Raw genomic sequence first — 15499 nt, forward strand, 5'->3', positions numbered from 1 at the left:
TGAAAAATATACACATGGGTATGTACATATTTTCTTACATGTTAAGATATTATTATTCTTAATTATATCTAGCTCCCAGAATAGGCATGTTTTCTGTAAAATTCCTGGAAGACACTTGTGAAATCTATTTGAGTTTTTTGGGTTGGCAAACCACTAAAGACCATCTCCTCCTTGGATTTCTTCTGTTCTTCTGTCTCCTCTTTCTATGTCTTAGTACTTTGTGTCTGTAGCACTCAGTGTGTGCCTTCAAGTAGGACTGGAAACAGCCACTGCCCAGGGTACCCACCATCTCAGTTTTAGGTTGGGCTGTAGTGCTTTTTTCTTAATATTCTATGTCTGTTTGTCTGTCTCAGTGTTTCTTTTTCTTCCTCTAACAACAGGGAGCCCAAACTGATACTTTATGGCCCTTCCATGTGCCTTCTGTGGCAGGGAGAATGCACCTGAACTTTGCTTTTTATATCTCTCTTTTCTTTTAGAGAGGAAGATGTATACATTGGATATTTGCCCCTGGCCCATGTTTTAGAATTAAGTGCTGAGCTTGTTTGTCTTTCTCACGGCTGCCGCATTGGCTACTCTTCACCACAGACTTTAGCAGATCAGGTAAATCTGTCTATAACTTGAAATACTTATCTAGAATAATTAATTTTTAGCAATTTTTTCCTGTCAGTATGACACTATATTAGAAGAATGACAATCATTTAAAAATAAGCTCTTTTTAATTGCTCTTTAGAATATAAGTACATTAAAAGGATAAATTTACAATAGGCTTTTTTAATCTAAGAATTCCATTGAGTTTTTAAAATAAGGATCACTTTTTCTTTCTGTTTCATAGTCTTCAAAAATAAAAAAAGGAAGCAAAGGGGATACATCCATGTTGAAACCAACACTGATGGCAGCTGTCCCGGTAAGAATTGATGATTATTTAGTATTGAGTACTAAAGAACTATCAGCAACCCCACTTGACAAGGCAGCTTATGTAGGATTTATTCCATATCGAATATCAATATTGCCTTAAGTGTTATGATAGATTTACTTACTCTTGCTTTATCTTTTTATTTACTAAATACTCAATTAGTTTCAGCTTCTACCTGATACAGTTAATTTACTTAAATAGCTTCTTTAAAAAAAAAAAAAAAACTTTATTTTTTATTTATTTTTATGTGGTGCTGAGGATTGAACCCAGGGCTTTGAACGTGCTAGGCAAGCGCTCTACTCCCAGCCCCTTAAATAGCTTCTTGTTAAAATCATTTTTCTGATACCTATTTGCTGATTAGTAGAAACCTTAAGTAAAGTGCAGTAGGAGATAGGAGGAAGGAACAAGGCCACTTTTTTTTTTCTTTTAAAATATTTTTATTGGAGATAGACACGGTACCTTTATTGTTATTTATTTTTATGTGGTACTGAGGATCAAACCCAGTGCCTCACACGTCAGGCAAGTGCTCTACCACTGAGGTAGGCCACATTTACCTACACATATTCCCTCCTGAGTCCTCAGAAAGTCTGACCAAGTTACCAAAAAGAGTGACAGAGAAGCTATTCCAACTTTGAATTACCTGAGAAGTGCCATGAATCCAATTATAATATGAGAGTGGAATGGGTCTGGGAATAAGATAATAGATAAGGGACAGCAACGATTTTCTGTCTGTTCCTCATGTGGGCTTCATGTAGTTTTCTCATTTTGCTTTGAAGTGTTGGGTACTTGAATGCTCAGAACAATATTATTACATAGTTCTTCCAAAATCAAATGAAAATGGTTAGTAGCTTTGGAATTTGTGTGAGTATAATTACAATTTCCTAAGTAGTAACCTACTTTAAATTCTTAGTTCACTTAGAAGTTAATGTAACTTAAAATTGTAAAGGAAAAATTATTTTTTTATTAAAGCAAATTGCATTTCAGACAAGGGAAATTTCATGGGTGCAGCATTAAAAAGAAAACCAAAAACCAAAGAACAAAACAAAAAATGCTATCTATGATCCTTTTGTGAATGAAATAGGTGGTACGTCTATATATTTATGTGATAATTTTAGGAGATTTTAAAAAATATTTCAAATAGTTGTTCATTTATTTTATAAATTTAGTTTTTAGTTAAGAATAAGTAAGATAAACAAGCAAAGCAATATAAACAATTACTAATGGTATATTACTGCCTTAAAGCATTTGTTTTTCTTATTCATTTGTGTATCTATTTCTGCTATTAAATACTATCTGCAGAAATCTCACTTTTAAGCTAACTGTGACTCTATTTAAAATTCTTGTCTTGATAGAATACATCTTTGAAAATGTCTTAATATTGATAGAAATAGCAATTGGTGGTTATGTAAATACATGAGGCAGCTGATATGATATCATTATTAACTCATACATGTAGGAAATCATGGATCGGATCTACAAAAATGTCATGAATAAAGTAAATGAAATGAGTAGTTTTCAACGAAATCTGTTTATTCTGGCCTATAATTACAAAATGGAACAGATTTCCAAAGGGCATAGTACTCCACTATGTGACAGGTAAGTAAAGACCCATCTACTCTCTATCCCTCTCACCCACTTTCTATCTTCCCTTCCTATTCCCTTTGGTAAGTGAAGGGTTGTTAATATGATAATTGTGAGAAATAAATTTATTTTTAAAAGTCAAGGGACTATTTAAAAATTTACCTGCATAAGAATTTGAAAGTTTTCACTTATAATTTTGTTATATTTAATATTATGCTTAAATTTTATCACATTTTTGTTTTAAAATTTAATTCAATATGAATATAAAGTGATAACTAAATATAATTAATATTTCATGTTTAAAGTTTTAAATGACAGGTTTTACCCCTGCCTATATTCAGTAGATTTATGATTTTCTTATCAAATAGTTTAGAAATTAGAATATGAAGCTATTACATTCAAATTATTTTTTATGGGAATATAAATACAGTTTTAAGATGCTTCACATTATTTAAAATTTTATGTTTTTTCCCTGCCTTACTTTAATTACCTATTTTTAGTGAGATAAAATAATTGCTATGGGAAGTCTGTTCATCTATCTTTTCTTTTTCAAATGAATTGTCACTTGGTCTTAATCTTTTTCAAAGTGTCTGCCATCCCCACCCCATGCATTTCTGGGGATGGAACCTAGGGTGCTGCTCATGCAAGGCAAACACTCTACTCTGAGCTACATCCCTGTCTCCCTCTTCTCCATTTTTTGACTGAGGTGTAGTAAACCATCTCTAACGTGCATTTTCAGAAACATATCAAAAAATGTTTGCATTTTTTATTCATACCAAATACTTTGCCAGATTTTAAATAAGCAATAACCACTTTAAAACTTCAATTATCCTGAACTTTTTTTAAAAAATTAGATTGCTGTATCATAGAATTATAAAATTCTAATTAAGTTAAAGCAAAAAATTAGTTTGCCTTTAATAAATTTTATAAAGATGTGAGATTGTTTAGTATTAATATATAGTAAACAATGATAGATATTTTCACACATACGTATAAAATGATATAAGTTGCTCTGGCCATAAGGGATTTCCATTACTTTATAAAATTAAATCTGGCAATTCTGAGTTCAAATGTTACTTGAAAATTTCTTAAAAGGAAGCCATACTTTTTTACCTGGTTGATGATATACTAAAAATAAGATTTAATAGTGAGTCATGATATCTTCTGAATTTGGATAGGTAACTTAATTTTAAAATCTCATATAACAAAATTGAGAGGTTAATCTAAATATTTGAAAAAATTCCATTCAGCTTTAAAATCCTTTGATTCTCCGATTAATTTTTTTTAGATTTGTTTTCCGCAAAGTTCGAGGCTTGCTAGGTGGAAATATTCGCCTTTTATTGTGTGGTGGTGCTCCGCTTTCTCCAACCACACAGCGATTCATGAATATCTGTTTTTGCTGTCCTGTTGGTCAGGGATATGGACTCACTGAATCAACTGGGGCTGGAACAATTACAGAAGGTCAGTGTTGTCCATGAAATGTCCTCTGAGTGCCATTGGAGGCTGGGGCACAGCTTTAGGCCTTTTTTTATTTTTTATAATATATGAAAGAAGAAAGAAAGTAAGGTTTTTGTGTAGCAGAATAATGGTAAATTCCAGATACTGTGATTATTACTATTGGTTTATTAGGATGTATTATGTGGATCAGTAGTCAATAATTCATTTAGAAGAATTTTTAATATTAAACTATGGGATGTATAATATTAAAAAATGATCAACATTCTGGAAAAGAAGCTTTATTTAGTAACAAATGTTGCTTGTATACATTAGTTTTCTTACAGCAGTTATTAAATTTCTTCTTTCTAGAAGAAATTTTAAATTTTAATTTTAATTTCTTCTAGAAGAAATTTAATTTTCTGTTAAATTTCTTCTTTTTTCCTAGTTGTTTGGGTAAGTGTAGTAAGACTCAGATTCCAGAAATGTTTATGGGAGTCTTCCTAAGTATGTAGAGAAATTATATTCAGGTCTAGATAATATAATGCCAGAGTTTATCATGGTGTCATGGTTGAGGAGGGGCTCTTCTACTACCTCTTCAGTGGTTCCTGGCGAATCTCATTTCAGAGAATTCTACTCCTAGAAGAAACTACTGTGCATTTTCTAGATAGTGATAGAGGCTAAACCTCTTAACTGAGCAGTTTTTCCCCTTCTTTATCACGAGAGCTTCTATTACACCTTTCTTATGTCTGGTCTACTTTGCATTGATTTTTTTATATTTCTGTGTCTTTGTTGTGTTCTCTATATTTTACATATTTTTGTAACTTACAAATATCATTTGTACGAAATAAACAGTCCTAAATACATTCATATGGTTTCTTCTGTGGATCCTTAATTTCTGATTTTAAGATTTAAGCTTAATGTGTTATTAATTAGTATCAGTATATGTTATAAATAACAGTCTTTGATTTCTGATATTTGATGATTTTCATGGAGAAAATTTGTTGTAGTAATTCATAATAGTGTCTAGTAATTTGGGGTTTGCAAAACACTCTATGGGTCAAATAGTACCCCTGTGTTGGCCTCACAGCTGGCAGTTTGCAGCTTTGCTGTTCAGGATGCTTTAGGGCTGTCTAAGCTTTTCATTTTTCGTAATGTAGAAAAATCAACTCATTAACTACTGTTCTGAAATAACTTTTTCCCCTTTGCATCTTAGTGTGGGACTACAATACTGGCAGAGTGGGAGCACCATTAGTTTGCTGTGAAATCAAATTAAAGAACTGGGAAGAAGGTAATAACCCATTTTAACCAGAGCATTAATTTTTATAAGATTAAATTGTGAAATTAGAAGCATACTTCATTTTCTTATTTTAGAATATAAAATTACCTACAGGTACTCTTTTTTGTTATTTATAATAGTTACATTTATCCAGAAATGTCAGATACATTTATTTTGCTTGTTTCTATAGAATTATAAATGTTTTAATTTTGCTTATTATCACATAAATACAAGTAAGATTATGGCAAAAACTTGAAATGTACTAAATGCATAATGTTAATAAATTAGGAGTGATCATAACATTATTTTATAGAAGCAGAATCATAAAATTAATCCTTTGAGGAGTTTTACGTGTTTTTTTTTTTCTTTTCTTTTCCCTGAGGACTTCAACTTAGAATTTGTCAGAAGGAAATTTTCTTATAATCCACATAAGTTTGTTTGTTGCTTTTGCTCTTGAAAATACAAATCACTTTTTAAAAATTTATTTGATCATATTAAAGTGTAAAAATTGCCTATGATTTATTGGGATGTACCTTTCTTATATTCAAAGTAAAGATAAATCAGTTCTAAGGCTCCAATTATTTTTAGCAGAATTAATGATAATGTTCAATAAAATTAAGCTTTGAGTCAGTCTGAAGTTTCTGTAAGAATAAATCTTCTACATCTATAGTAATTTAGTTTTATACATGGATTTGTTCTATTATTTAATTCATGACAGTACTTTTATTGCTTTATTAGCATGACATTTAAGACTATAGAAACATTTACCTGTGTAGTATTTGTAATTTATGTAGTAGATTAATTACATTCTTTTCCCCCTTGTAATAGAGCTTAAAAGCATAAATGCTTAGGGTTAAGCAACTGAAATATTGCCCCTGGTTTTTATATTGATATACCTCATTCAATCTCTATGTTTGCCTTGTTTACTTTAGAAAACTCTGGATTAAAATAAGATATTCCTATTAGGAAACTGATAGTGTTAAATGTTCATGTGATACATATAGGATAAAAATGGTGAATTAACTCTTAAATTATTCTGTTAGGTGGATACTTTAATACTGATAAACCACACCCCAGGGGCGAAATTCTTATTGGTGGCCAAAATGTGACAATGGGTTACTACAAAAATGAAGCAAAAACAAAAGCTGATTTCTTTGAAGATGAAAATGGGCAGAGGTGGCTCTGTACTGGAGATATTGGAGAGTTTGACCCTGATGGTTGTTTGAAGATTATTGGTGAGCCATCAGATTTTTTTTTGAAAGTGAATGTTCACTTGGGCTTATGCTAGAGGGCTGTGTTTAGAGAAGCTGCCGTCAGTGCAGGGGTATATCTTTGTGTAATGTTGGTGTGGTTTGCTATGCCATCTCTGGAATATAAAAACATTTTTAGTAGGAACTGAGGATTTATGAGGTTTTACTTTGAGGTCTCAAAAGCTGCAGCATTGGTGTTTTTAGTTACTCTTAGGTGACTTTACCATTCTGTCCTGCTTCTGTAGGGAATGCTCCTTTTTGTGACTTACTTGACATCTATAGATTATTGGTCAGGGGTTTTCTGTCTGAACCTAGTCTTACCTTGCCCAGTTAAATGAAGGAAATCCTGACAGCTCCAGTGCTATGGCCCATATGGTGTGAAAAATACCTTCCTCGGCTTTTCTTAGGACTTTTTGTGTTCATGACTATGCTGGTCATGCTAACTAGAAGCCTTGAAGGAGGTGAGACTCTCCCTTTAACCAGCTCTCCATACCTGTTTCATAGCCCAGAGTTAGCTTATGAGATGTGCTTCAGAAGTACACTCCTCCTTTCACTGTCCTTCTTACTATGTTCATAGGTCAGGCTGTTCTGCCACTCTGTTCCTCTCTGTTGTTTGCTTGTGTCCCCACCCTTCTTCATGCTTCTCACTGATACTCTATGGTTACTAACCATAGACCTTGCCCGATCACTTTCTTGCTTAAAATCATTCAGTGGCTGCTCCAAGTTCAGTTCAGGGTGCCTCTGCCAAATGACCATTGTTCACCTCCTACCTCTTTCTTTTCCTGTCTTCTCCCCTATCCTGCAATAATACAAGCTGACCAGGTTCTGGCCTTTGCCAGTGCTGTTCCACTTGGCTACTTCTCACTCTTCCCTTCAGACTCAGCTCAGACTCCACTTACAGAAATAACCCTGAATCTACAGGTTGGAGAGACTTGACACTTGGCACTACCTATTGTATTGACATACTATGTTTCTGTGTTATGCCTTTCTTCAGACAGAATGAGAGCTTACTGATGGCATTTCATTTCTTTTTCCTGGTATTGATGAATACCAGGAACATACCTATTCAGCAGAATACACCTGAAGCCCTCATGATGGGGTTCCTTAAATATAAGTTAATTATTTTTCTTTAAAAGAATATTTAATTCTATAAAAGTTGGAGCCCAATTTTATTATGTTTTTAATTTTAGTATAGCTGGTAATGTTTAATTTAGCAAAGTTAAATAATTTGATAGCATATTATTCAGGGAGTGGCAGGTATTTACATGTATTAATATTCTCATTGTTTTTCCCTCCCTTTTGCACAGATCGTAAAAAGGATCTTGTAAAACTGCAGGCAGGAGAATATGTTTCTCTTGGGAAAGTGGAGGCAGCTTTGAAGAATCTCCCACTGATAGATAACATTTGTGCATATGCAAACAGGTAAGAAAGTAGACTTTGTACTATTTATACTGAAAACACTGGGTGTGCCATAAGCATTTTCAGCCTGTATGGGTTTCTTTGTAAAATTATTCTAAAAACTCTTTCCCCTCCTCTGTGATTTCTGGGAACAGTCTCCTTCTTACAGCTGTAGCTGATCCTATGTGGTAGAGCATAAAATAAAATAAAACCTTTCTTATGGGTGCTTAGATATTGTTAATTATCTGTCTCTTTGCCTAGGGAAGTTTCACAGAACCAGCCTGAGGAAAGAGGAGTAAAGAAATGTCAGCAAGTGGTCCTCTGGCTAGTACTTAGTGCCCTGCTTTCAGCTCGAGCTTGCTTAGGCCCTGGCTTGTCAGTGGAGCCAGGAATGACCCACCTACAGCTGTGCATCATGGTCCAGATGATAGCAGAGAGCTGGAAAGGGGATTTAAAGTTAAAATCTCAGATCTACATTCTTGGGAAATGTGTTAGAATTTCAGATTAGAACTCTTGATTGCATTTTTCATAATAGTATTGCACAGCATAATTATTCTCCGGTGATATAATGATCAGATATTTTGTGGGTATAACTGTTGACATAATTGGAAAAAGAAAATCGGGTATCAGATAAACCAATTTAGAAATGGACTTTGGTGTTATAGCCCAAGTTAGGGATGAATTTCAGGTTGAATACCCCTTATTTGAAATGCATTTTAATAAAAAAAACAAAAGATTTAGTTATAAAATATCAAGGTATCAGTAACTTCACTTAACTCATGATACTATCTTGTTTCTCGGTTGTTGTCCTTTATGTATTTCAGCTACCATTCTTACGTCATTGGATTTGTTGTGCCAAATCAAAAGGAACTAACAGAACTAGCTCGAAAGAAAGGACTTAAAGGGACTTGGGAAGAGCTGTGTAACAGTAGTGAAATGGAAAATGAGGTCCTGAAAGTGCTTTCAGAAGCTGCTATTTCAGGTGAGTGTTTTGTTAAACTAACTCTTAAGAACTGCTTTTCTTATCGGTTTAACCTGTCATGTTATAGGAGTTTGGGTACATCATTTCCTGCTCAGAAACCATTTCTACTATTACTAGATAGAAGAATATATACTTACCAGTTTCCATTTCAGCTCTCCTACAGTACACACAAATCATCCACTCCTACCAACCTGATGTACATGTCTCTTTAATATTGTGATCATTGTAGCCTTTGTTCTCTCGGATGGCCCTTTCTCCACTTAGCTATTCTTCAAGGCTCTCCTGAGCTTCATAAGCATGCCAGCTCACAGTGAAAGGTCTAAAACTCCTTTTGGAATTGTATACATTGTTAATGTATTGGCAGTTTACTATATTGATATGTCCTATACTGTCTCTCTCTCTCTCCTTTTTTTTTTTTTGGTCCAAGACTAAATTGTTGATTTGGTAAAAACAGCAGTATCTTTTGAGTTAAGCATTAAATGTAACACAAACATGCATTTTTAGTTTACCTGAATATGTTATGTAAGATCATGAGAAATGTAAATTTGCATTGAGACAAAAGGAGTAGTTATTGTGGCCCTTTATTTCAAGAGTATATCAAGATTGAAAGTAATTTTTAGGTAGCAGAAAACTTTGAACCAATGCTAAATTGATTTAATTAATTAATGGATGTTCATTAAAAACCTATATTATCTCCCAATAAAGTGAAATATCCAAACATTAATAACTAAGCATAATATACTTTTTTGCTTATTTTTATATAATAACGTTTTTGAAATATAATTAGTCTGCCGTACAGCTCACCCAATTAATATGTGTAATAAGATATTTTTTAGTTTATTCATTAAGTTGTAGAACCATTACCACAATCAATTTCACAACATTGTTATTACCCCACAGAGACCCCATACCCGTTAGCAGTCATTCTCCCTTATAGTATGTATCAATGATACTTAATTCCCTTTTATTGATATAAATATATAGATATATAACATATTACATAAATGTTATATGTCATATAAATATTTGTTATATTTGTATTATAAGTGGATATATGCCGCATTTTGTTTAATACATTCATCAATTGGTGGACATTTCTTTTGTTTCCACTCTGGGCTGATGTGAGAAATGCTGCTATGAACATGCAGGTTCAAGCTTTTGTATGAACATGTGTCTGTTTTTCTTGGATAGATTCCTATGAGTGGAACTGATTTGACATATGTTAACTTTATATTTAAACTGTTTTGAATAATAGAAGAGTCAAAACTATTTTCTAAAATATTTTTTTCCAGTATTTTGCAATATGTTGGTACTATTTTACCTTCCCAAATGGGCTTATCAGGGTTTCAATTTTTGTACATTCTCATCAACACTTGCTATCATTTGTTCTTTTAATGCTAGCTATCCTAAGTGTTATCTTCTTATGGTTTGGCATTTCTCTGATGGCTAATGTCAAGTATCTTTTAATGTGATTATTGATGTATATCTTCTTTGGAAGGTGTTTATTCAGATCTTGTCTCCCTTTTTTAATGGTACTATTTGTCTTTTTAGTACTGATTTGGTATGGATCTTTTACATATTCTAAATGCAAGTTGATGATCAGGTATATGATTTGCAAAAATATTTGTCCGCCTTCTGTGTTCTTATGTTCTTGATGGTGATCTTTGAAACACAAAGTTTTTAATTTGTAGTTGTACAGTTTATCTCTTCTTGCTTTTGCTTTTGGTTTCACATGTAAGAAATTATTGCCTAATCGAAGTCACAAAAACATTCCCCTTTTTTCTTCTAAGAGTTTTGTAGTTTAAGCTCTCATCCATTTTGAATAGGATTTTGTATATGATAGAAAGAAGGGATTGATCTTTATTCCTAAACAGAAAACCATTTATCTATATATAATATCTATCTATATCTGTATCTATATCTACATCTTTTAAGTGATGTATTGCCAATAATAGGCTTATGTGATTGTGGGGACTTCCTAAGCAAAGCCTGAAATGTGTAGAGCAGACTTTGAGAAAGGGTAGGCTGGACTTTCAGGCATTAGCTAAAGCTGTTTTTGAAAGGCAGAATTTCTTCTTGTTTGCAGAAGTCTCATTTCCGCTCTTAAGGCCCATCAAACTGATTGAATCAGGCCCAGTAAGATTGTTTATACTATAAGAAATATCCTCACACCAATCCCTAGATTAGTGTTTAATTGAATAACCAGGCACTTTAGTGTAGGCAGTTGAAACATACAAATGAACATCACAAAGCATTCAGAGGTATCTACTTAAATCACAGTTTCCAAATAAAGGCAATAACAAAGTTTAGACTTTTGTCTAATAGGATACAATTATCCTGCTTACAACCAAAAACACTAATCCTTTCCCAGAGGAGGATGCAAATTCCTGGGATGATTTTTAGTCATGTCCTTTGGTAGCCTGTAACTTATGTGCTGTGACTTTATTCAAGCATGTTATAGATAAGGGAGTAAAAATATTCATAACTGAAAAAGAAATAGCTGTTGAGAGTCCTCATTTCTCCAGCCTGCCCTGCAGTCTTGCTGTGTGTGATTTTTTTTTTTTTTTTTTTTTTTTTAAAGCACTGGTTTAGGTGGTTTCAGTACCCACTGAAGAAGATAATTTTAAGTTGGTTCCTAGAGGAGAATGCTGACTGGTTTGAAATTAAAAAAATAATAATAATAATCCAGCAATTACTTTACAGTCTCCCCATATCTCAGTAGTATCAGACTCTGTCCATTCTGTCTTAATGATATGTGTCTTCCTGATTTTGCTCATGTGTTTGTATTTCCTCTTGGAAACATCTCCTGAAATACTTTTAATCTTTGAAGAGTCAAAACTTGTGTTCTGTCTCCATGTTTACTTTTACAACTAGAGTTAATAGATGTTTTTTACTTGTAAGGCATCTTGTGCCCTTAATTTAGCACATTTATTTTTTTCAAATTTGTAGTGAAAATCATGATATTGAATTTCCATTTTAACCCTTTTTTAAAATTTTATTTTTTTATTTGTTCTAATTACTTATACATGACAGTAGACTGCATTTTGACACATTGTACACAAATGGAGCCCATTTTCTCCTTCCTCTGGCTGAACATGGTGTAGATCACCCCAGTAGTGTAATTATACATGTATATAGGGTGTTAATGTCTGTCTCATTCCACCGCCCTTCTTATCCCCCCCACACCTCCTGTTGCCCTCCCTACAATCCAAAGTTCCTTCATTCTTCCCCACCCAACCACTCCACATTATGGATTAGCATCTGCTTATCAGAGAAAACGTTGGCCTTTGGTTTTTTGGGCCATCTTAACCAGTTTTAAGTGTAGAATTCTGTAATGCTAAATATATTTATATTATTATGCAACAGATCTCTAGAACTTTCTTGCAGAACTGGTACGTTGTACACACTAAGCATTGATTCTCCTTTTATCCTTCCCCTGCCCTTGGCAACACCTTCCTATTTTCTGCTTTTATAATTTTGGCTACTTGACTTTCATGAATGGAATCGTAGACTATTTGTTCTTTGGCTTCTGGCTTATTTTGCTTGGCAGGATGTCTTCAAGATTTATCCATGTAATGGCATGGAGCAGGATTTCCCTCCTTTGTAAGGCTTATCATGTTCCATTGTGTGTATATACTACATTTTTCCTTATCCATTCATTCATCTCTCAGTGGATATTTGGGTTACTTCCACCTCTTGGCTTATTGTGAATAATAGAGTGATGAAAATAGGTATTCAAATATCTCCTTGAATTTTTTTGGAACTATATCTAGAAATGGGATTGTTGATCATATGGTAGCTTTATTAATTTTTTTGAAGCATCTGATTATGACTACTAATTTACATTCCTGACAATGTGTATAAGATTTCCCTTTCTTCACATCCTCACTAACACTTGCCATTCTAATAGGGAGGACAGGGTATTGTGATTTTGAATTGCATTTTAGTATTTAGGTTCTTTTTTTTTTTTTGTAGTTCTTTGAATTGTAAAGTCAGGTGGTTGATTTGAGATTCTTTTTTAAATTTCCATATAATTATATATTTTTCCAACTGCTGTTGATTTCTAATTTCATTTCATTGTGGTTGGACAAGATGTTTTATATAATTTCAGTCATCTTAAATCTGTTAAGACTTGTTTTGTGGCCTAACCTGTGGTTGTCTTAAAGAGTGTTTCATGTATAATTGAGAAAAATATACATTTCTTACATCTTCCTTTGAGAACTGACCTTTTTATCATTATATAATGCCCTTTAGTCTTGTGTTATCTTAGTGTTATCTCTTGTGTTATCTGATGTAAGTATGGCCATCCCTTTGCTTTTCAGGTCCTATTTCCATCATGTATCTTTCTCTATCCTTTCATTTTATAGCCCAGGTTTGTGTTTGCAGTTAAAGTAAGTTTCTTATTGACAGCTTTTGAGTGTGTGTGTGTGTGTGTGTGAGAGAGAGAGAGAGAGAGAGAGAGAGAGAGAGAAAGAGAGAGAGAGAGAGAGATCCATTTGGTGATTTCATGTCTTCAATTGGACATTTAATCTATTTAGATTAAGGGTAATTACTGATCTGAACAGATTTAACTGTTGCTATTTTGTTATCTGTGTTCTGTATGTTTTATAACATTTACCTTTTCTGTCTTCTTCTGTTGTTTTCTTTTCCAGTGCAGTTACTTAAAATGTCTTGAACTATGTTGATATTAACTTACCTCCAATCTCATAAAACTCTACTTTATATTCCTGCTTCTCCCCTGATGTTGTTACTTAAATACTACTCACTTTTTTTTTTTTTTTGGCGCTAGGGATATAACCTAGGAGAGCTTTACCACTGAACTAAATCCTCAGCCCTTTTTTAAAATTTTGAGAGTGTCTCGCTAAGTTGCTGAGGCTGGCCCCTAACTTGGGATCCTCCTGTCTCAGCCTCCTGAATTGCCAGGGTATGCACCATGGGGTTCATATCACCTCTTTTTAAAATTGTGTTTGTGTATTTGCTAGTTAGCTTTTTGTCGCTGTGAGAAAATACCTGAGAAAAACAACTTTTTAAAGGGGGAAAGATTTATTTTGGCTTATAGTTTTAGTCCATTGTTAGCCAGCTCCTTTTCCTTTGGGTTTGTGATGAAGCAGAACATCATGCAGAAGGGTGTGGTGAAGGAAAATTGCTCATTTCATGCCAACTGGGAAACGCAGAGGGAAGGGAGACAAGGGTTTGGAGACAGGATGGAGTTCCCCAAGACAGATACTCAAGCATCCACTCCCTTGGGCTCGGGTCCCACCTCCTGCATTCTCCACAACAAAGATTCATGGGCTAAATGGTTGGGCATTTTGGTGGGTACCCCACTGGGGAAGTTATACTATTTGTTAAGAATTTTAATTATACAGCTTTAATGTCTTTTTTTTCCCCTTCATCATCTCAGCGAGTCTGGAAAAATTTGAAATTCCAGTAAAAATTCGTTTGAGCCCTGAACCATGGACCCCTGAAACGGGTTTGGTGACAGATGCCTTCAAGTTGAAACGCAAAGAGCTTAAAACACATTACCAGGCGGACATTGAACGCATGTATGGAAGAAAGTAATTATTCCCTTTTGGCGTCAGTTTGCTACAGTGAGCTCAGATCAAATAGGAAAATACTTGAAATGCCTGTCTCAAATTGTGAGGCAAACTCCATTCCTCATATTAAGCCTAAACTGTTCTTTCTCATGACATCACCATTTTTTAACTGACAAGATTAGTAAAATGTTAAGACAGCAAACTTGTGTCTGTCTCTTCTTTCTTTCTCCCTCCTCCAGTTTACCACCTACAATTGTACTTGTCAGTAGGAGAATTTTTCTGAATCAGATTGGGGAAGAAGTGATTTTAAAAACCTCAAGTTTTTAAACATGATTTATATGTTCTGTATAATGTTCAGTTTGTAACTTTTTAAAGTTTGGATGTATAGAAGGATAAATAGGAAATAATAAGAATTGGTTATGGGGGGCTTTTTTACTTATTGTATTTAAAAATACAAGGGTATCATTGTGAAATTATGTAAATTTCAAATGCTATGAATCAAATCATTGTTGAACAAAAGACTTGTTGCTGTGTAATTATTGTCTTGTATGCATTTGAGAGAAATAAATATACCCATACTTATGTTTTAAGAAATTGAGAACTTGTGAATATATGCCTGACAGTGTCTTCTTTATGTATTTTTTATTAGGAATAAATGTAGTTCGGTTGGTATTGCATGACACAGATAGCAGAGAAGGGATGGATTTAACAGTATAGGGGACAGAACAGCCAGTGCCACACCAGTTGGTGATTGGTCCCAGTAGGTCACTCTCAAGATGTTCGCTGTTTTCTGTTTAGCTATTGAAATTAGGAAAATATCCAAAATTAAATCGGAGCAATTCTGAAAGATAGGGTAGAATTTTAAGAACAAAGTATAAAAAGTTATTCTTTATTTAATCATATGTACATTTACTTGTCTGTATGAACACATCAGTTGTGGAAATTATTCTACTCCAAACTCTTCCACTTTTAATACTTAATTTTAAAATTAGAATTTTTAGAGTAGTTTGCACTGGTGTGTGTGTGTGTGTGTGTGTGTGTGTGTGTGAGTGTGTGTGAGAGAGAGAGAGAGGGAGAGAGGGGAGAGAAAGACATATATTCAGGGGTGGTAGCTTATATTAAAAAGCA

At 33.6% G+C, this 15499-nt stretch overlaps 1 protein-coding gene across 1 annotated transcript in view; it reads left to right on the forward strand.

Annotated features, from left to right (window-relative positions):
• Acsl3 (acyl-CoA synthetase long chain family member 3) overlaps positions 1–14980 on the forward strand; it is a 47800-nt gene extending 32820 nt beyond the window's left edge. Inside the window, exons 8-16 of the mRNA XM_015481455.2 lie at positions 477–600; positions 833–904; positions 2370–2509; positions 3783–3955; positions 5145–5219; positions 6251–6442; positions 7765–7879; positions 8680–8837; positions 14239–14980. Of these exons, the coding sequence (XP_015336941.1) occupies positions 477–600; positions 833–904; positions 2370–2509; positions 3783–3955; positions 5145–5219; positions 6251–6442; positions 7765–7879; positions 8680–8837; positions 14239–14396 (1207 nt within the window). The 3' untranslated portion in view covers positions 14397–14980. The remainder of the gene's footprint in view (positions 1–476; positions 601–832; positions 905–2369; positions 2510–3782; positions 3956–5144; positions 5220–6250; positions 6443–7764; positions 7880–8679; positions 8838–14238) is intronic.
• Positions 14981–15499: the final 519 nt, after the last annotated feature.

Source organism: Marmota marmota, unplaced genomic scaffold, assembly GCF_001458135.2.
Source record: "Marmota marmota marmota unplaced genomic scaffold, marMar, whole genome shotgun sequence".
Lineage (NCBI taxonomy): Eukaryota > Metazoa > Chordata > Mammalia > Rodentia > Sciuridae > Marmota > Marmota marmota.